The sequence below is a fragment of the Haematobia irritans genome, chromosome 2 (genome assembly GCF_050003625.1).
Source record: "Haematobia irritans isolate KBUSLIRL chromosome 2, ASM5000362v1, whole genome shotgun sequence".
NCBI lineage: Eukaryota > Metazoa > Arthropoda > Insecta > Diptera > Muscidae > Haematobia > Haematobia irritans.
This window is the reverse complement of record NC_134398.1, coordinates 28527625-28548915: the sequence shown is the minus strand read 5'-3', so window position 1 is coordinate 28548915 and position 21291 is coordinate 28527625. Positions and strand designations below refer to the sequence as shown.

The following is a 21291-nucleotide window of genomic DNA, read 5'->3' as shown; positions in this document are numbered from 1 at the left end:
AATATACCATCTGTTGGCAAAATCATGGTTTTGTACTTGCCCACAACGCTAGCGATAAGAATAAGGAACAAATGAAAGACATCGACTCACCCTGTGTGCGTACAAACGATCTACATATCTGTGGTGTTGCTGTTGTTGTTGTTTAGCTGTGTTAACATTTTGCCCACCAAGTGCTAATGTTATTGCTTACTTGTCGTCTACCTAGCATTTGCTTCAGTGCTATACGACTAACTACGTCATGTTATATTTACAATGTTATTGTTGTTGTATAGTTAGTAATCCCTTATCTACCCATGTTCTTGTGTGCTGTGTATGTGTTATACAATGTGATGGGTACGCCAATATTATTAGCTATTTTTATTATAGGTTCTTTTTTGCTTTGGTTCTATTTTTAGAATCATCTAAAAATTGTTTGTGTATGGATAAGAATTAACATTTGAGGTGGATGATAACTTAAATGTTTTCCTTCTACCATATGAGCAAGGTATTATTGATAACATAGCATATACATATATCTATGTACGTAAATTATTACAGTGAGCTAAAATTGGCGAAATTGAAATATACAGTAGTTTTCGCTTATAGTCCATCGCACATATAGGAGATTTTCACATATAGTCCAAAAATTATTCTTCTAGTGTCGTTGACATAAATTTCACACATATAGTTTGCTGAATAATCCATTTCACATATAGGCCGATTTTGCATATATTCCGTTTTTTATTGTGCTGATCAAAAGAAATCGGTATAAAATATTTAAGATATTGTCCACAATAATGTAAAATATTGCCAACATCATGAAAAATGCGCCAGATTGACAGTATTGGTACATATTAAGAAAATAGGGAAATTCCATTATTATACCCTCCATCATAGGATGGGGGTATATTAACTTTGTCATTCCGTTTGTAACACATCGAAATATTGCTCTAAGACCCCATAAAGTATATATATTCTGGGTCGTGGTGAAATTCTGAGTCGATCTAAGCATGTCCGTCCGTCCGTCCGTCCGTCCGTCCGTCCGTCCGTCCGTCCGTCCGTCTGTTGAAATCACGCTAACTTCCGAACGAAACAAGCTATCGACTTGAAACTTGGCACAAGTAGTTGTTATCGATGTAGGTCGGATGGTATTGAAAATGGGCCATATCGGTCCACTTTTACGTATAGCCCCCATATAAAGGGACCCTCAGATTTGGCTTGTGGAGCCTCTAACAGAAGCATATTTCATCCGATCCGGCTGAAATTTGGTACATGGTGTTGGTATATGGTCTCTAACAACCATGCTAAAATTGGTCCACATCGGTCCATAATTATATATAGCCCCCATATAAACCGATCCCCAGATTTGGCTTGCGGAGCCTAAAAGAGAAGCAAATTTCATCCGATCCGGCTGAAATTTGGTACATGGTGTTAGTATATGGTCTCTAACAACCATGCAAAAATTGGTCCACATCGGTCCATAATTATATATAGCCCCCATATAAACCGATCCCCAGAATTGGCTTGCGGAGCCTAAAAGAGAAGCAAATTTCATCCGATCCGGCTGAAATTTGGTACATGGTGTTAGTATATGGTCTCTAACAACCATGCAAAAATTGGTCCGCATCGGTCCATAATTATATATAGCCCCCATATAAACCGATCCCCAGATTTGGCTTGCGGAGCCTCAAAGAGAAGAAAATTTCATCCGATCCGGCTGAAATTTGGTACATGATGTTGGTATATGGTCTCTAACAACCATGCAAAAATTGGTCCATATCGGTCCTTAATTATATATAGCCCCCATATAAACCGATCCCCAGATTTGGCTTGTGGAGCCTCTAAGAGAAGCATAGTTCATCCGATCCGGCTGAAATTTGGAACATGGTGTTGGTATATGGTCTCTAACAATCATGCAAAAATTGGTCCACATCGGTCCATAATTATATATAGCCCCCATATAAACCGATCCCCAGATTTGGCTTGCGGAGCCTCAAAGAGAAGCAAATTTCATCCGATCCGGCTGAAATTCGGTACATGATGTTGGTATATGGTCTCTAACAACCATGCAAAAATTGGTCCACATCGGTCCATAATTATATATAGACCCATATAAACCGGTCTCCAGATTTGGCTTGCGAAGCCTCAAAGAGAAGCAAATTTCACCCATTCCGGTTGTAATTTGGAACATGGTGTTAGTATATGATCTTTAACAAGCGTGCCAGAATTGGTCCATATCGGTCCATAATTATATATAGCCCCCATATAAAACGTTCTCCAGATTTGACCTCCGGAGCCTCTTGGAGGAGCAAAATTCATCCGATCCGGTTCAAATTGGGAACGTGGTGTTAGTATATGGTCGCTAACAACCATACCAAAATTGGTCCAATCACACAAAAATTGGTCCATATCGGTTCATAATCATGGTTGCCACTAGAGCCAAAAATAGTCTATCAAAATTTTATTTCTATAGAAAATTTTGTCCAAATTTTATTTCTATAGAAAATTTTGTCAAAATTTTATTTCTAGAGAAAATTTTGTTAAAATTTTATTCGGTCCATAATAAAATTTTCATCATTGTCAAAATTTTATTTCTATAGAAAATTTTGTTCAAATTTTATTCGGTTCATAATCATGGTTGCCACTCGAGCCAAAAATAATCTACCAAGATTTTATTTTTATAGAAAATTTTGTCAAAAGTTTATTTCTATAGAAAATTTTGTGAAAATTTTATTTCTATAGAAAATTTTGTTAAAATTTTATCTCTTTACTTTGTCAAACTGAATTATATACGTATTGGATCGATCTTTTTGATTTAATATATACCACGTATGGACTTACATACAATTTAGAAGATGGTGTTAGGAGGTTTTAAGATACCTTCCCATCGGCAAGCGTTACCGCAACTTAAGTAATTCGCTTGTGGATGGCAGTGTTTAGAAGAAGTTTCTACGCAATCCATGATGGAGGGTACATAAGCTTCGGCCTGGCCGAACTTACGGCCGTTTATACTTGTTTTTACCTTAAACTACATTAACAAAAGTGCGTTCTGAGTACGCAAAATAAATTGTCTTTTTTATACCCTCCATCATAGGATGGGGGTATATTAACTTTGTCATTCCGTTTGTAACACATCGAAATATTGCTCTAAGACCCCATAAAGTATATATATTCTGGGTCGTGGTGAAATTCTGAGTCGATCTAAGCATGTCCGTCCGTCCGTCCGTCCGTCCGTCCGTCCGTCCGTCCGTCCGTCTGTTGAAATCACGCTAACTTCCGAACGAAACAAGCTATCGACTTGAAACTTGGCACAAGTAGTTGTTATCGATGTAGGTCGGATGGTATTGAAAATGGGCCATATCGGTCCACTTTTACGTATAGCCCCCATATAAAGGGACCCTCAGATTTGGCTTGTGGAGCCTCTAACAGAAGCATATTTCATCCGATCCGGCTGAAATTTGGTACATGGTGTTGGTATATGGTCTCTAACAACCATGCTAAAATTGGTCCACATCGGTCCATAATTATATATAGCCCCCATATAAACCGATCCCCAGATTTGGCTTGCGGAGCCTAAAAGAGAAGCAAATTTCATCCGATCCGGCTGAAATTTGGTACATGGTGTTAGTATATGGTCTCTAACAACCATGCAAAAATTGGTCCACATCGGTCCATAATTATATATAGCCCCCATATAAACCGATCCCCAGATTTGGCTTGCGGAGCCTAAAAGAGAAGCAAATTTCATCCGATCCGGCTGAAATTTGGTACATGGTGTTAGTATATGGTCTCTAACAACCATGCAAAAATTGGTCCGCATCGGTCCATAATTATATATAGCCCCCATATAAACCGATCCCCAGATTTGGCTTGCGGAGCCTCAAAGAGAAGAAAATTTCATCCGATCCGGCTGAAATTTGGTACATGATGTTGGTATATGGTCTCTAACAACCATGCAAAAATTGGTCCATATCGGTCCTTAATTATATATAGCCCCCATATAAACCGATCCCCAGATTTGGCTTGTGGAGCCTCTAAGAGAAGCATAGTTCATCCGATCCGGCTGAAATTTGGAACATGGTGTTGGTATATGGTCTCTAACAATCATGCAAAAATTGGTCCACATCGGTCCATAATTATATATAGCCCCCATATAAACCGATCCCCAGATTTGGCTTGCGGAGCCTCAAAGAGAAGCAAATTTCATCCGATCCGGCTGAAATTCGGTACATGATGTTGGTATATGGTCTCTAACAACCATGCAAAAATTGGTCCACATCGGTCCATAATTATATATAGACCCATATAAACCGGTCTCCAGATTTGGCTTGCGAAGCCTCAAAGAGAAGCAAATTTCACCCATTCCGGTTGTAATTTGGAACATGGTGTTAGTATATGATCTTTAACAAGCGTGCCAGAATTGGTCCATATCGGTCCATAATTATATATAGCCCCCATATAAAACGTTCTCCAGATTTGACCTCCGGAGCCTCTTGGAGGAGCAAAATTCATCCGATCCGGTTCAAATTGGGAACGTGGTGTTAGTATATGGTCGCTAACAACCATACCAAAATTGGTCCAATCACACAAAAATTGGTCCATATCGGTTCATAATCATGGTTGCCACTAGAGCCAAAAATAGTCTATCAAAATTTTATTTCTATAGAAAATTTTGTCCAAATTTTATTTCTATAGAAAATTTTGTCAAAATTTTATTTCTAGAGAAAATTTTGTTAAAATTTTATTCGGTCCATAATAAAATTTTCATCATTGTCAAAATTTTATTTCTATAGAAAATTTTGTTCAAATTTTATTCGGTTCATAATCATGGTTGCCACTCGAGCCAAAAATAATCTACCAAGATTTTATTTTTATAGAAAATTTTGTCAAAAGTTTATTTCTATAGAAAATTTTGTGAAAATTTTATTTCTATAGAAAATTTTGTTAAAATTTTATCTCTTTACTTTGTCAAACTGAATTATATACGTATTGGATCGATCTTTTTGATTTAATATATACCACGTATGGACTTACATACAATTTAGAAGATGGTGTTAGGAGGTTTTAAGATACCTTCCCATCGGCAAGCGTTACCGCAACTTAAGTAATTCGCTTGTGGATGGCAGTGTTTAGAAGAAGTTTCTACGCAATCCATGATGGAGGGTACATAAGCTTCGGCCTGGCCGAACTTACGGCCGTTTATACTTGTTTTATTTTCTGTTTATCGTTATATTCCTGGAAATGTGTGAAAACAGTTATATCCAAAAGTGACATATAAATGAATTTGCTTAACTGTCGAATTTCACTTATAGTCCAAAAACGTTGTGCAACTATTGGTTTGGACTATAAGCAAAAACTACTGTAATACCAAACCTTTTAATCTATATCTTTATACACTATATACATATGTACCTAAATACTGTTACTTCTTTCTAAAAGAGATTTTTATGAAATATATAAAAATTTCTATAGAAATTAAATATAGACAAAATTTTTTATAGAAATACAATTCTGTTAAAATTTTCTATAGAAATAAAATTTTGACAAAATTTTCTATAGAAATAAAATTTTGTGAAAATTTTCTATAGAAATAAAATTTTGTGAAAATGTTCTATTAAAATAAAAATTTGGTAAAATTTTCTATAGAAATAAAATTTTTTGAAAATTTTCTATAGCAATAAAATTTTTTGAAAATTTTCTGTAGCAATAAAATTTTGACAAAATTTTCCATAGACATAAAAATTTGTGAACACTTTACATATATAGAAATAACATTTTGACAAAATATTCTATAGAAATAAAATTTTGTGAAAATTTTCTATAGAAATAAAATTTTGTGAAAATGTTCTATTGAAATAAAATTTTGTTAAAATAAAACTTAGATAAAATTTTCTATAGGAATAACATTTTGAGAAAATTTTCGATAAAAATAAAACTTTGACAAAATTTTCTAATTTCTAATTTTCTAATATAATAAGTTGACAAAATTTTCCATAGAAATAAAATTTAGTGAACATTTTCTATAGAAATAAAATTTTGTAAAAATTTTCTATAGAATTTAAACGTAGACAAATTTTTCTATAGAAATAAAATTTCGACATTTTCTATAGAAATAAAACTTAGATAAAATTTTCTATAGGAATAAAATTTTGAGAAAATTTTCGATAAAAATAAAACTTTGACAAAATTTTCTAAGAAATAATAAGTTGACAAAATTTTCCATAGAAATAAAATTTTTTGAAAATTGTCTATAGAAATAAAATTTTTTGAAAATTTTCCATAGAAATAAAATTTTGTGAACATTTTCTATAGAAATAACATTTTGTGAACATTTTCTATAGAAATACAATTTTGTAAAAATTTTCTATAGAAGCAAAACGTAGACAAATTTTTCTATAGAAATAAAATTTCGACAAAATTTTCTATGGAAATAAAATTCTGACAAGTTTCTTTAGAAATAAAATTTTGACAATAATTTACTATAGCAATAAAACTTTGATAAAATTTACTAAAGAAATAAAATGTTGACAAAAATTTCTATAGATATAAAATTTTGACAAAATTTTCTATAGAAATAAAATTTTAACAAAATTTTCTATAGAAATAAAATTTTAACAAAATTTTCTATAAAAATAAAATTCTGTAAAAATTTTTTATGGAAATAAAATAAAACTTAGATAAAATTTTCTATAGGAATAAAATTTTGAGAAAATTTTCGATAAAAATAAAACTTTGACAAAATTTTCTAAGAAATAATAAGTTGACAAAATTTTCCATAGAAATAAAATTTTTTGAAAATTGTCTATAGAAATAAAATTTTGACAAAATTTTCCATGGAAATAGAATTTTGTGAACATTTTCTATAGAAATAAAATTTTGTGAACATTTTCTTTAGAAATAAAATTTTGTACAAATTTTCTATAGAAATAAAATGTTGACAAAATTTTCTATAGAAATAAAATTTTAACAAAATTTTCTATAAAAATAAAATTTTGTAAAAATTTTTCATAGAAATAAAACTTAGATAAAATTTTCTATAGAAATAAAATTTTGAGAAAATTTTCGATAAAAATGAAACTTTGACAAAATTTTCTAAGAAATAATAAGTTGACAAAATTTTCCATAGAAATAAAATTTTTTGAAAATTGTCTATAGAAATAAAATTTTTGTGAACATTTTCTATAGAAATAAAATTTTGTGAAAATTATCTATAGAAATAAAATTTTGTGAAAATTTTCTATAGAAGTAAAACGTAGACCAATTTTTCTATAGAAATAAAATTCTTTTCCTCTCTGGTTAAGCTACACTTGTAGTTTAGTGAATGTATGGGTTTAAGCTGAAATTAAAAAAACAACAACAATGCGAAATAAAATTTCGACAAAATTTTCCATGGAAATAAAATTTTGACAACAATTTCTACATTTTCTATAGAAATAAAATTTTGACAAAATTTTCTATAGAAATACAATTTGGACCAAATTTGTCTAAAGAAATAAAATTTTGACAAAATTTTCTATAGAAATAAAATTTTAACAAAATTTTCTATAGAAATAAAATTTTGGGAAAATATTCTATAGCAATAAAATTGTGTGACAATTTTCTATAGAAATAAAATGTTGTAAAAATTCTCTATAGAACTAGAATTTGGACAAAATTTTCTAAAGAAAAAAAAAATTTTGACAAAAGAAAAAATATTTGTGAACATTTTCTATAGAAATAAAATTTTGACAATAATTTACGATAAAATAAAATTTTGACAACAATTTACGATAGAAATAAAATACTGTGAAATTTTTTTATAGAAATAAAATTTTCTTTAGAAATACAATTTTGCGAAATAAAATTGTGTGAAATTTTTCTATAGAAATAAAATTTTGTTAAAATTCTCTATAGAACTAGAATTTGGACAAGAGTTTGTGACAATTTTCTATAGAAATTTGACAAAAATTTACTATAGAAACAAAATATTGTGAAATTTTCTATAGAAAATATTCTATAGAAATAAAATTTTGACAAAATTTTCTATAGAAATAAAATGAGTTTTTATTTGATTTTCTTATTTTATATAGACGAGGAAAATCGTTCGTTGTCGTGGATGTGTTTAGACGATGAACGCTAAACGCATTGAGAATTGTTAAAAATAACTATATAAACACAATAATGACGACTTACGATAGACGAAACTTTTAATCACAGCGATTGAATACAAAAACATTGCCATAGAATTAGTCCACTTGTTTCGTCATGTGTTTTTTTCTTGTTACTATACTAGTGTTAATTTTAATTTCTGACGGACACTTGGGCGGGAAGATATTGTTAATATGAATAAATCGCTTATGAATATACAATATTTACTTTTATTAATTAGTAACATACGTAGTTATATATCATTCTGTTTGTTTTCATTTCAGGTAATCACAGAACTATGTATCCCTAGGGTTTCTATAGCCTCGATGGCGCAGTAGGCAGCGCGTAAGTCTCATAATCTTAAGGTCGTGAGTTCGAGCCTCACTCGGGGCATGGATTTTTTTGTTCATACTTAAATATACGATTTTTCAAATGAAAAAAAAAAAACATTATTATTATTAATATTATAAATTAATTAATATCACAAAATGCAATACAATCACAAAATGCACACATGAAGAAGGTACTAAATCACAATAGCAAGTTAAATTGCATTTAGCCCAATTTTTACATCTCTGGCATCAACTATGAATAGCGTCAATATTTCAAGTCGATTATCGGCCATTTTAATGTAGCTCCATTAGGCTTTAACTTCCACTTTAACGGAAAGTTAATTGCAAATATCTTCTCACCGGTTAACTTTAACTAACAGATATGTTCTTAATATTGTTTAAAAGTTCGTTAGCTAACGTAGCTTCATGAAAATGGGGGTTAATTGTTTACAACTATTATCCTATACCAACTAACGGAAGTCTAAATAATTTTTATGATTCTAGTAACCCTTTGTGTTTGTTACTCTTTTTCATACCAGTACACTTATTACAAAACAACAACAACTACATGCAAATATCCATTAAGACCATAGAGAGCATTTAATCGCCATGCAAAATCTCATATTTTTACTTCACTGACACAAAAAAAATTTTTGTTTGTTTTGTTTTGTTTTTTTTTTTTAATATTTACTGGCTTTCTGTGGTAGTAATACTCTATGAATCTGTTCATCATCTAAATGAAGTTCATAATAAATTCTTTAAAGCGTTATACTACCATGTTCGAAGAATTGCAAAAATTTTACACCACTAAAAGTAGAAAAGTCAACCATGTTGACAACCCAGCGGGAAAATTGCGAAGTACCGCAAAAATCATGCCTTCTTAACCCATGATTTTGGGATCCTTAACACCTTCCCATATGCCTTCTCCTATCATGCATGCTAAAATGCCTTGCACTTCCTTTCTAAAAAATGCCCGCAAACATTATTCTGTGCCTTCTTTTGGAATTGGAAAAAGAAGGCCCTACATTGTTGTTATAAGAACGAAAATTCAGTTTTTTTTTTATATAATCATCAAACAAACATTTATATCAACATTTTTAACAGGACACGGTTTTAATCCGATTTCGCAAGATGATTTATATTTAGATATAGTTCTTGATTTTAGTTCTAGAGCATGTAATGCGCTATTCTCATCCATTTGGCAGAAATTTGGAAATGAGTATCCCTCCCCGCCTTCCAGTGTATTTAAAATAGAATATATTTTTATACCCTCCACCATAGGAACAAAAGAAGCAGTAGAAAAGTGAAGTTTTGTATTCGAAACAGCGTTTCTGGCGATGTCTTAAAATTTGAGTATTTTTTTGGATTAAGTTGGACATATAGTTAGTTGTAGATCAATTTACCCACATATTTTCCATTGGTTTTACTTTATACGTTTGTTTTGATTGTGATATTTCTATTTGTCTTCTAAATTAGTTGTTGTTGTTATAATACAGTTTTGTAATGTTGTTGTGAGAGCATACACACAGAAAAATTTATTTGACATCAAATCTTTTGACCTTTCCTTAAGGATTTCGTTATTGAATCTGAGATATTGTTTTTTTTTAATATAAAGTCACTTTTTTGGAAGCTAACTAGCTCTAGATCTAGGCTCTGTGAATTTAAAGCTAGGATACAGGTCTCATTTATTGAATTTTCGTTCACGTTTTGCGATATATCAACACAGGTATACAGCTATATATAAATAAATTTCGAATAAAAATCCAAATGTAAAATACATTTTAATGCAACAAATATTTTCATGTTTTCAAATAAATTTTTAACCAAAAATGCAAAATTCTCCAAATAAGTATTAGCCTATTTTGAAGTTTTTTTATCTTTAATACAAGGGTTCAATATCACAGTTAATTAAAAGATTATTCACTTAAATCATTTTTTTTCTTCTTTATATTAAGTGAAATTGGCCTTACTTTAAGGTCCTATAACTTTGATAGAGGCGCGAACATTTCAAAGATTCGTGTACTAAATTTAAATAAAATAGATTTTAATTTAAGATTATGAACTTTTTTCAATTTTTTTTTGTATATGTGCAGTTTTATCTCTACATGGTTATTATAGTTTGTTCTCCCTTGCTTTTGAAAAATAAAATTAAAAAAAAAATAAAAAGTATAGCACTTTTTTTATTACATATCAATATGGGGAGGTATATATAACTCCGATCAGGTTTGAACTAAACATAGAAAAAGTGCTTGCCACTCAAAAAAAATGTTTGTTCAAAATTTCAAAAAATTGGCTGAGTAGTATGGGATATAAACTCAAATCGGACGATTAGATATACGGGCGCTATTTATATACCTGACACGATCTCTTTGAAAATTGACAGAGATACTACTATTGACTAGAGCAAACGTTTTGTTCCCTTGAATTAATACCAGTTTGGGGGTCAAATACCCCACTGTGCGACGGGATACTTTGTACAAGTAGCTACCATTTATGTAGGGCGGATGGTATTGCAAATGAGCTATATCGGACCACATTTAGGAGTAGCCCACGATCCTCTTGGAGGAGACAATTTTATCACATCCGGTGGAAATTTGATACGTGGCCTGTAACAACGAGGCAAAAATTAGTCCAAAGCGATCCCCCGATTTTATTTCCTGCTATTTCTGGAGGTGAAAAATTCATTCGATCCAGTTGAAATGTGATACGTGGTGTTAGTAACTGGCCTCTAATAACGATGCAAAAGTGGCCCATATCGGTCAAAAAAAATATATGTAGCCTCCATAAAAAGCAATTTCCATTATTTATTTATTATTTAATTTATTATAATTATAAATTATGTTACAATAAACTTATTTATACGGGCACTAGCAACTAAAGGCTATCGGCCTAAGCAATTTCCATATTTGATTTCCTGCGCTTCTGCAGGGGCATATTTCATACGATCCAATCGAAATTGGAAATTTTATGTTAACCGATCAAGAACTGATTTTGCTTATATAGGTATTTCATCTACCTCCATGTAAATTAAGGCAATGTTAAGAGGTTTTAAGATACCTTGTCTTTAGTAGAACTTTCTTCGTAATACATGGTGGATGGTCCATAAGACTCGGCCTGCCTGACATTACGGTCGTGTTTACTTATTTGTATAGTGCTGTTAAATAAATAAACATAATTCTTTCTAAATAATTAATAATAAAATTAATAATAACAAAAATCTATAACTTTGCCTATGGTAGAATCTGTTCGAACCCACCAATGATCCTATACTCATTCTTTGTTGGCTGCCAAGCTATTAATTTGCTTATGTCTAGTTACTCCTAACTTTGTCCTTCTATAAGACATTCTCTGTAACATATAAAAGATCCGATACCCATTATACGTTCACTTCCAACAGAAGGGAACGCGGAATGACCTCACGTGTAGCTTAAGTTTACCTTTTGGCGCCCACATCACATAAATGTGTCGTAGGCCAGTGGATGAGTGTAGGACTACCAATAACGAGGACCCCGGTTCAAATCCCGACGGAGCAGAAAAATAAAAATACACTTGAGGTAAATATTAAAATCACAAAAATAAGATAAACTGTATAGGAAAAGTAAGTCAAATTAAATTCTAACGTAAAAGGTATGAGGGCAAATGTTCAGTTCATAGACAACCTTGCCTTCAAAATATTTATTTTTACACGCTTTCTTTTATGCCTTCCTGTCCAGGCATTTTTGAGGGCCTTCTTTGGAAGGCATGATTTTTGTACTTAGTATGAAGGCCTGATAACATGGCATCGACGACACCACCTCTAGAAGGCATACGAATAGAAGCGAGAGGCAAGGCCTTGGTCTCCAATCCAATCCAATGTTATTTTGAAATGAACACGTAATCCAGCGCCCAGGCCTTATAGCTACCCGAACAGCACTTCCATCATCGATTCCACGTCGCTTCCATTTCCCGCTGGGAATGTTGACAAATATGGGTGTATACATAGATGTGTGTGTGTGTGAGAGTGAGAGGTGTTTTGTATAGTGGACTTTATATATTTTTACAGGTGGTACATGTTGAAGTACCAATACGTAAAGTTTCTGCTCACTGGTTGTACATAGTTTTAGTTTATGAAAGGTCATGGGTGAATGTGTGTGTTTGCGTTAGTGGGTCTTTTGGGTTACTAGAGTCTTTTCATAATAATGTAATATGTTAGATGTGAGACCGCAAATGGCTCTGCTATAGCTTCCAAATTCTGGAGATATGAAAATGGGAGTTCGGTGTTCCTTTTATTTATGAATGAATATAGAAATAAAATTTTGACAAAATTTTCTATATAGAAAAACAATTTTGACAAAATTTTCTATATAGAAATAAAATTTTTACAAAATGTTCTATATAGAAATAAAATTTTGACAAAATTTTCTATTCAGAAATACAATTTTTATTAAATTTTCTATATAGAAATACAATTTTGACAAAATTTTCTATATAGAAATAAAATTTTGACAAAGTTTTCTATATAGAAATAAAGTTTTGACAACATTTTCCATTCAGAAATACAATTTTGACAAAATTTTCTGTATAGAAATACAATTTTGAACGTAGGCATTTCTTCCAGGGAAGAATTTAAGTGGATTTTAATGGAGAGGCAAAATATGTACACCGACAAAAAAATCAGAAATAGAATTTGATACATAAATAGAAAATGTATTATTTTTTATTTATATTTATATTTGTTTTTTTTTTTTTTTTTTTATTTAGTATAATATTTTTGTATTAATATTATTGAATACGTTGTGGTTTTCTTGTATTTGAATGTATAGTTGTTCATGTTAATTTAATGTTTTTTTTTTTTTTAATATGAAATATTTTTTTTTTATTTTTAATCAAAACATATTTTTTATTTTAATATCATTTAAAATGACGATTTTTTATTTTTTCAATGCAAATGCCAATTATGACGATTTTTTCGGAAAAAATTACGATTTTTCTTGAAATTTTATTGGCAGTCCATAAGAAATAAAAAAAAAAACAACACTCATTGCTTTATTCACGTAGCTGTTCTGGAATTGTATGCTGTATTGCCAGTATTGGGGACTTTTTCCCCAAATTGGGGATATTTTTTCGTGAATGGGGACGAAATTTTTGAGTTGGGGATTTGGTGGGGAATTTCCATAAATTTGGGGATTTTTATGGGTATTTGTTGAGAAATCGGTTTAATCTTTTTTAACAAAATTTTATTTCTATAGGAAATTTTGCTAAAATTCTATTTCTATAGACAATTTTGTAAAAATATTATTTCTCTAGAAAGTTTTGTCAAACTTTTATTTCTATAGAAAATTTTGTCAACATTTTATTTCTATATAGAAAATTTTGTCAAAATATTATTTTTATAGACAATTTCATTAAAATTTTATTTTTATAGAAAATTTTACTTTTATAGAAATTTTTGTCAAAGTTTTAGTTTTATAGAAAATTTTGTCTACCTTTTAGTTTTATAGAACATTTGTCAAAATTTTAGTTTTATAGAAAATTTTCTCTAAAATTTTTTTTTTATATAGAAAATTTTGTCAAAATTTTATTTCTGTAGACAATTATGCCAAAGTTTTATTATTATAAAAAATTTTATTAAATTTTTATTTCTATAGAAAATTTTGTTCAAATTTTATTTCTATAGACGATTTTGTCAAAATTTTATTTCTATAGAAAATTTTGTCAAAATTTGATTTCTATAGAAAATTTTGTCAAAATTTGATTTCTATATAAAATTTTGCCTAAATTTTATTTCTATAGAAAACTTTGTTAAAATATTATCTCTATAGACGATTTTGCCAAAATTTTATTTCTATAGAAAATTTGGTCAAAATTTGATTTCTATATAAAATTTTGCCTAAATTTTATTTCTGTAGAAAATTTTGTCAAAATTTTATTTCTTTATAAAATTTTGCCTAAATTTTATTTCTATAGAAAATTTTGTTAAAATATTATCTCTATAGACGATTTTGCCAAAATTTTATTTCTATAGACGATTGTGCCAAAATTTTACTTCTATAGAACATTTTGTCAAAATTTTATTTCTATAGAAAATTTTGTCAAAATTTTATTTCAATAGAAAATTTTGTCTAAGTTTTATTTCTATAGAGAATTGCGTCAAAATGTTATTTCTATTGAAAATTCTGTCAAAATTTTTATCTCTGTAGACAATTTTGCTAAAATTTTATTTTTACAGAAAATTTTGTCAAAATTTTATTTCTACAGTAAATTTTGTCAACATCTTATTTTTACAGAAAATTTTGTCAAAATTTTATTTCTATAGAACATTTTGTCAACATTTTAAAAATTTTGAAAAATTATCGAATTGACGAAAATGAACCAAAATCAACCAAATTCCATTTGGTCCGACCATCGGGCCAAATTTAAAATTCAATAATTGTTTGGACCAATTTTAGTAATTTAGTAAAAATTTTATTTCTCTAGAAAGTTTTGTCAAACTTTTATTTCTATAGAAAATTTTGTCAAAATTTTATTTCTATATAGAAAATTTTGTCAAAATTTTATTTTTATAGACAATTTCATTAAAATTTTATTTTTATAGAAAATTTTACTTTTATAGAAAATTTTGTCAAAATTGTATTTTTATAGAAAATTTTATCAAAATTTTAGTTTCATAGAAAATTTTATCTACCTTTTAGTTTTATAGAACATTTGTCAAAATTTTAGTTTTATAGAAAATTTTCTCTAATTTTTTTTTTTATATAGAAAATTTTGTCAAAATTTTATTTCTGTAGACAATTATGCCAAAATTTTATTTTTATAAAAAAAAATTATTAAATTTTTATTTCTATAGAAAATTTTGTCCAAATTTTATTTCTATAGACGATTTTGCCAAAATTTAATTTCAATAGAACATTTTGTCAAATTTTTATTTCTATAGAAAATTTTGTCAAAATTTGATTTCTATAGAAAATTTTGTCAAAATTTGATTTCTATAGAAAATTTTGTTAAAATATTATCTCTATAGACGATTTTGCCAAAATTTTATTTCTATAGAAAATTTTGTCAAAATGTTATTTCTATTGAAAATTCTGTCAAAATTTTATTTCTATAGAGTTGTGTAAAATGTTATTTCGATTGAAAATTCTGTCAAAATTTTATTTCTGTAGACAATTTTGCCAAAATGTTGTTTCTACAGAAAAGTTTGTCAAATTTTTATTTCTACAGAAAATTTTGTCAACATTTTAAAAATTGTGAAAAATCACCGAATTGACGAAAAATCAACCAAATTCCATTTGGTCCGACCATCGGACCAAATTTAAAATTCAATAATTGTTCGGAACAATTTTGGTCCGATCGGACCAAAATGGCAACCCTGAGGGTAGATATACATAAATCCACAGTTTGCGTTCTCTGGTGTGTGTGTGTGTGTATTGTAGAATATAACAGGAGAGTACATTCTTCTCAACCGGGGGAATTTAGACAGAGTAAAACGTTATTCCATCTTCATACAGAGTCATTTTCATGCATTAATATTTAATTTACTTTGAGAAATGTTCAGTCATCCATCTAAAAAACACTATAATTAATATAAATATGTTTACATTCAAACAATTTATTTTCATATTATCATTAAAAAATGCAAAACCCCGTTTTTGCTTGTATCATATACGATTTTTATTTGCAACTTATAAGTCGGCAATATAATGCACGTGCTGAATTCTTTAATTGCCATAATTCTAATAATGATATCTATGAATCCGACAAAATCCTGGGTGCGATTTACAAACTATAAATGTAATACTTTCGATCCCAGCTTTGTAACCTTCGAAAAATGTGAACTGAAGGTAATTGGACGTGGTATAATTGCATTGAATACACATATCAAGTTACACAAAGTTCCAATGACGAATATTACGGTAAGTGATCGGTTGCAACGCATGATGAAGGCGAAATTTGATTTAAACTCTTGTTTAAGGTTTCGCTATCATCCTTCAAAAAAGGCAACGGTTATCGTCCGTTTTTGTACAATATTTCTGTGGACTTATGCAAGCTTATGCGTAATCCTAAAAGATATCCTATTTTTAAATTGTACATGGATGCCATAAAACCATTTTCAAATATAAATCACTCATGTCCTTTTACAGTAAGTTTGAAATGCTAGTGCCAGATCGCCTACCCAAAAAATATTTTCCGCAGCAACGAAATTTTAGACAAACGAAATTCCTTTATAAGAAATAAATTTGTTTCTTATAGAGCAAGTAAACACAAATTTATGATAAATGATTCAACGATTGTCTCTAAACTATTTTATTAGCTTTTAAATAAAACAAATTTTTAGTGTTAAAAGAAAATTTTGATTGTCTAAAATTTCGCTCCTCAGAAAAGAAAATTTTTCTTTCAGTGTACCATTATGATATCTCAAATTTATTTAATTTAGCATGATTTAGTTGTAAAGAATATGGTTATGAGTGATGAAATGCTCAAATATGTCCCAGTTCCAGCCGGGGAATATATGATCAAAATAGCTATAGCTGTTAACAAAGAAAGGAAATGCGAAACGGCCACATATATGGCCTCAAGCGATCAATTATTAGTCAAATGGTAGAGCAATTTTTATAGTCTATATAATTCAACTCATGGTAAGTATTGAATTTTTGTGGTCGAAAAAGCTAATATTAATCTATTTTCCATTATCTTTGTTAAAAGCAAAACAAAAACATATATATTTAACACAAAACAATATACACATGGGTCCCCATAAAATTATATGTTTTAGAAATATATGTATGAGCTTTGTAATAATTATTCCAATTCAATATTAATATGTTTTATAGTTGTAATGTTTTTATTTTTCAATTTGTTTTGTTCTGAATAAATACATTTCTGTCAAAAAAACCAAAGTCTAGAACTTTATTTTCTATTATTGCTAGACACGGTTGCCACTCGAGCCAAAAATAATCTACCAAAATTTAAAGAAAATTTTACCAAAAATCTACAAAAAAATATCTATTTAGCAAAATTTTATTTCTATAGAAAATTTTGTCAAAATTTTATTTCCATAGGAAATTTTGCAACAAATTTTATTTCTTCGAAAATTTTGTAAAAATTTTATTTGAATAGAAAATTTTGCAAAAATTTTATTTGTATAGAAATGTCAAAATTTTGTTCACATAGAAAATGTTGTCATAATTTTATTTCCATAGGAAATTTTGTAACAAATTTTATTTCCATAGGAAATGTTGTAACAAATTTTATTTCTATCGAAAATTTGGCTAAATTTTATGTCTATAGAAAATTTTGTTAAAATTTTATTTCTATAGGAAATTATTTATTATTATTATTTCTATAGAAATAATATTTTTATTATTTCTATAGAAAATTTTGTCAAATTTTATTTTGTATAGAAAATTTTGTCTAGCTTTAATTTCTATAGAAAATTTTGTCAAAATTTTATTTCTATAGAAAATTTTGTCAAAATTTTATTTCTATAGAAAATTTTGTCAAAATTATATTTCTATAGAAAATTTTGTCAACATTTTATTTCTATAGAAAATTTTGTCAAAATTTTATTTCTATAGAAAATTGTGTCAAAATTTTATTTTTTATAGACAAATTTTGCCAAAATTTTATTTCTATGGAAAATGTTTTCAAAATTTTATTTCTATAGAAAATTGTATCAAAATTTTATTTTGTATAGACAAATTTTACTAAAATTTTATTTCTATGGAAAATGTCTTCAAAATTTTATTTCTATAGAAAATTTTGTCAAAATTATATTTCTATAGAAAAATTTTTCAACATTTTATTTCTATAGAAAATTTTTTCAAGATTTTCTATAGAAATAGAAAATTGTGTCAAAATTGTATTTTTAATAGAGAAATTTTGCAAAAATTTAATTTCTATGGCAAATGGTTCCAAATTTTATTTCTATAGAAAATATTGTCAAATTTTTTGTAACAAATTTTATTTCTATAGAAAATTTGGCAAAATTTTATGTCTATAGAAAATTTTGTTAAAATTTTATTTCTATAGGAAATTATTTATTATTATTATTTCTATAGAAATAATATTTTTATTATTTCTATAGAAAATTTTGTCAAATTTTATTTTGTATAGAAATTTTGTCTAGCTTTTATTTCTATAGAAAATTTTGTCAAAATTTTATTTCTATAGAAGATTTTGTCAAAATTATATTTCTATAGAAAATTTTGTCAACATTTTATTTCTATAGAAAATTTTGTAACAAATTTTATTTCTTCGAAAATTGTGTCAAATTTTTATTTTTTATAGACAAATTTTGCTAAAATTTTATTTCTATGGAAAATGTTTCCAAAATTTTATTTCTATAGAAAATTTTGTCAAAATTATATTTCTATAGAAAATTTTGTCAACATTTTATTTCTGTTGAAAATTTTCTCAAAATTTTATTTTTAAAGAAAATTGTATCAAAATTTTATTTTTTACAGACAAATTTTACTAAAATTTTCTTTCTATAGAAAATTTTGTCAAAATTATATTTCTATAGAAAATTTTTTCAACATTTTATTTTATAGAAAATTTTTTCAAGATTTTCTATAAAAATAGAAAATTGTGTCAAAATTGTATTTTCAATAGAAAAATTTTGCTAAAATTTAATTTCTATGGAAAATGGTTTCAAAATTTTATGTCTATAGAAAATATTGTCAAAATTTTATTTCTATAGAAAATTTTGTCAAATTTTATTTCTATAGAAAATTTTGTCAAAATTATATTTCTATAGAAAATTTTGTCAACATTTTATTTCTATAGAAAATTTTTTCAAAATTTTATTTCTATAGAAAATTGTGTCAATATTTTATTTTTTATAGACAAATTTTGCTAAAATTTTATTTCTATGGAAAATGGTTTCAAAATTTAATTTCCATAGAAAATTTTGTCAAAATTTTATTTCTATAGAAAATTGTGTCAAAATTTTATTTTTTATAGACAAATTTTGCTAAAATTTTATTTCTATAGAAAATTGTATCAAAATTTTATTTTTTATAGACAAATTTTACTAAAATTTTATTTCTATGGAAAATGTCTTCAAAATTTTATTTCTATAGAAAATTTTGTCAAAATTATATTTCTATAGAAAATTTTTTTAACATTTTATTTCTATAGAAAATTTTTTCAAGATTTTCTATAGAAATAGAAAATTGTGTCAAAATTGTATTTTTAATAGAGAAATTTTGCTAAAATTTAATTTCTATGGAAAATGGTTTCAAAATTTTATTTCTATAGAAAATATTGTCAAAATTTTTGTAACAAATTTTATTTCTATAGAAAATTTGGCTAAATTTTATATCTATAGAAAATTTTGTTAAAATTTTATTTCTATAGGAAATTATTTATTATTATCATTTCTATAGAAATAATATTTTTATTCACCCTTATTCCTGAAGTCGCCCTCGCCGTCGCTTTTTGTCGCTTTTCATCTTTCGCCACTAATTGGTATTCCGTTCGTCGATATCTTCTGCTATCGACGAAAATCGGTATTCCTGGTGTCGCTTTTTGTCGCCAATATCGTCGCTTTTAGTCGCCGTTAAATTTACCAGCGACGAGTTTAGTGATTAATTTTTGAAGAAGTTTTTTAGACTTTATTAATGGAATAAATGAAAAATAAATTTAATAAATGGAAATTGGTAAGTGGTAAAGTTTGTAATCTTCAACAATTACAAAAAAATGGGAATACAAGGAACTAGAGATCAGCCATTAGCTAGACTGACTCCACCGATTTAAAACCGGTTGGAACAAATGGTTTGTAGTTTAATGCCTTTGAACTTTAGAGAAAAATTGTAACAAAAGCTATAACTATTATTAAATAAATCTATACTGTTCAAGTATTTATTCCAGCTTCCACTCTTTGAGGAACTTATGTTCTGAGCTGACCACGATCACAAATCTATTGATATAAAAATGAGCTATTTATACCAAATTGATCTGTATATATAGTAATTATGGTCATCACATTCACATCATAGAAGAGAAAACTGCACAATTAAAGTAAACGTGTTGATTTTTCCATTTATTTTTAATAGAAACCCTTCAAGGCCAATGTAATTTATTTAGTACCAAACTTAGATAATGTAAATCATTTCCCGAGTCAAATTTATCATTTATTATTTTTAAAAGCAAATAATTAAAATTCAGTTTTGCACATCAGCTGATTGTTTCTTTCACGATGATCCTTGTTCCATTGATCTCAGCGTCGTCGCCATTTTTATAGTTTTGGAAGCTTTTACTGTCCTTGAATATATATCCACATTTTTTCCCGCGTCAAATTTAATATTTTTTCTTGATTTGCCGTCACAGAATTGCGTCAGAAATAAAAATATTTTAAACCGAAAAAATTAAAATTCATTTTTTGCACATCAGCTGATTGTTTTCTAGTGATATCGGCCTTTTATTACCGAGTATTGTAATTGGTACAAAATGTAATCGTCGTCTCGCCGTCGCCACTTCACAGGAATACCAAATCAATGACGAGACGACTTAAAAGCGACAGACGACAAAAAGCGAAGGCGAGAACGAGGGTGACTTCAGGAATAAGGGTGATTATTTCTATAGAAAATTTGGTCAAATTTTATTTCTATAAAAAATGTTGTTAAAATTATATTTCTATAGAAAATTTTGTCAACATTTTATTTCTATAGAAAATTTTGTCAAAATTTTATTTCTATAGAAAATTGTGTCAAAATTTTATTTTTTATAGACAAATTTTACTAAAATTTTATATCTATGGAAAATGTCTTCAAAATTTTACTTCTATAGTAAATTTTGTCAAAATTTTATTTCTATGGAAAATGTTTTCAAAATTTTATTTCTATAGAAAATTTTGTCAAAATTATATTTCTAT

At 27.8% G+C, this 21291-nt stretch overlaps 1 protein-coding gene and 1 non-coding gene across 2 annotated transcripts; both read left to right on the top strand.

The window, feature by feature from the left end:
• Positions 1 to 8426: 8426 nt before the first annotated feature.
• On the top strand, positions 8427 to 8499 carry TRNAM-CAU (transfer RNA methionine (anticodon CAU)). The gene has a single exon. It is a non-coding gene; the product is annotated as a tRNA-Met (tRNA).
• Positions 8500 to 16117: 7618 nt separating this feature from the next.
• LOC142224506 (uncharacterized) lies at positions 16118 to 17019 on the top strand. Its single transcript, XM_075294285.1, has 3 exons — positions 16118 to 16330; positions 16390 to 16557; positions 16852 to 17019. Exons 1-3 carry the CDS (start codon positions 16118 to 16120, stop codon positions 17017 to 17019), a joined length of 549 nt encoding a protein of 182 aa, XP_075150400.1.
• Positions 17020 to 21291: the final 4272 nt, after the last annotated feature.

Coding starts and splice junctions, on each gene's coding strand:
- LOC142224506 (XM_075294285.1), top strand. CDS start 16,118: ATGCACGTGCTGAATTCTTTAATTGCCATAATTCTAATAATGATATCT. Junction 16,331..16,389: donor TTCCAATGACGAATATTACG/GTAAGTGATCGG, acceptor CTCTTGTTTAAG/GTTTCGCTATCATCCTTCAA. Junction 16,558..16,851: donor ATCACTCATGTCCTTTTACA/GTAAGTTTGAAA, acceptor TATTTAATTTAG/CATGATTTAGTTGTAAAGAA.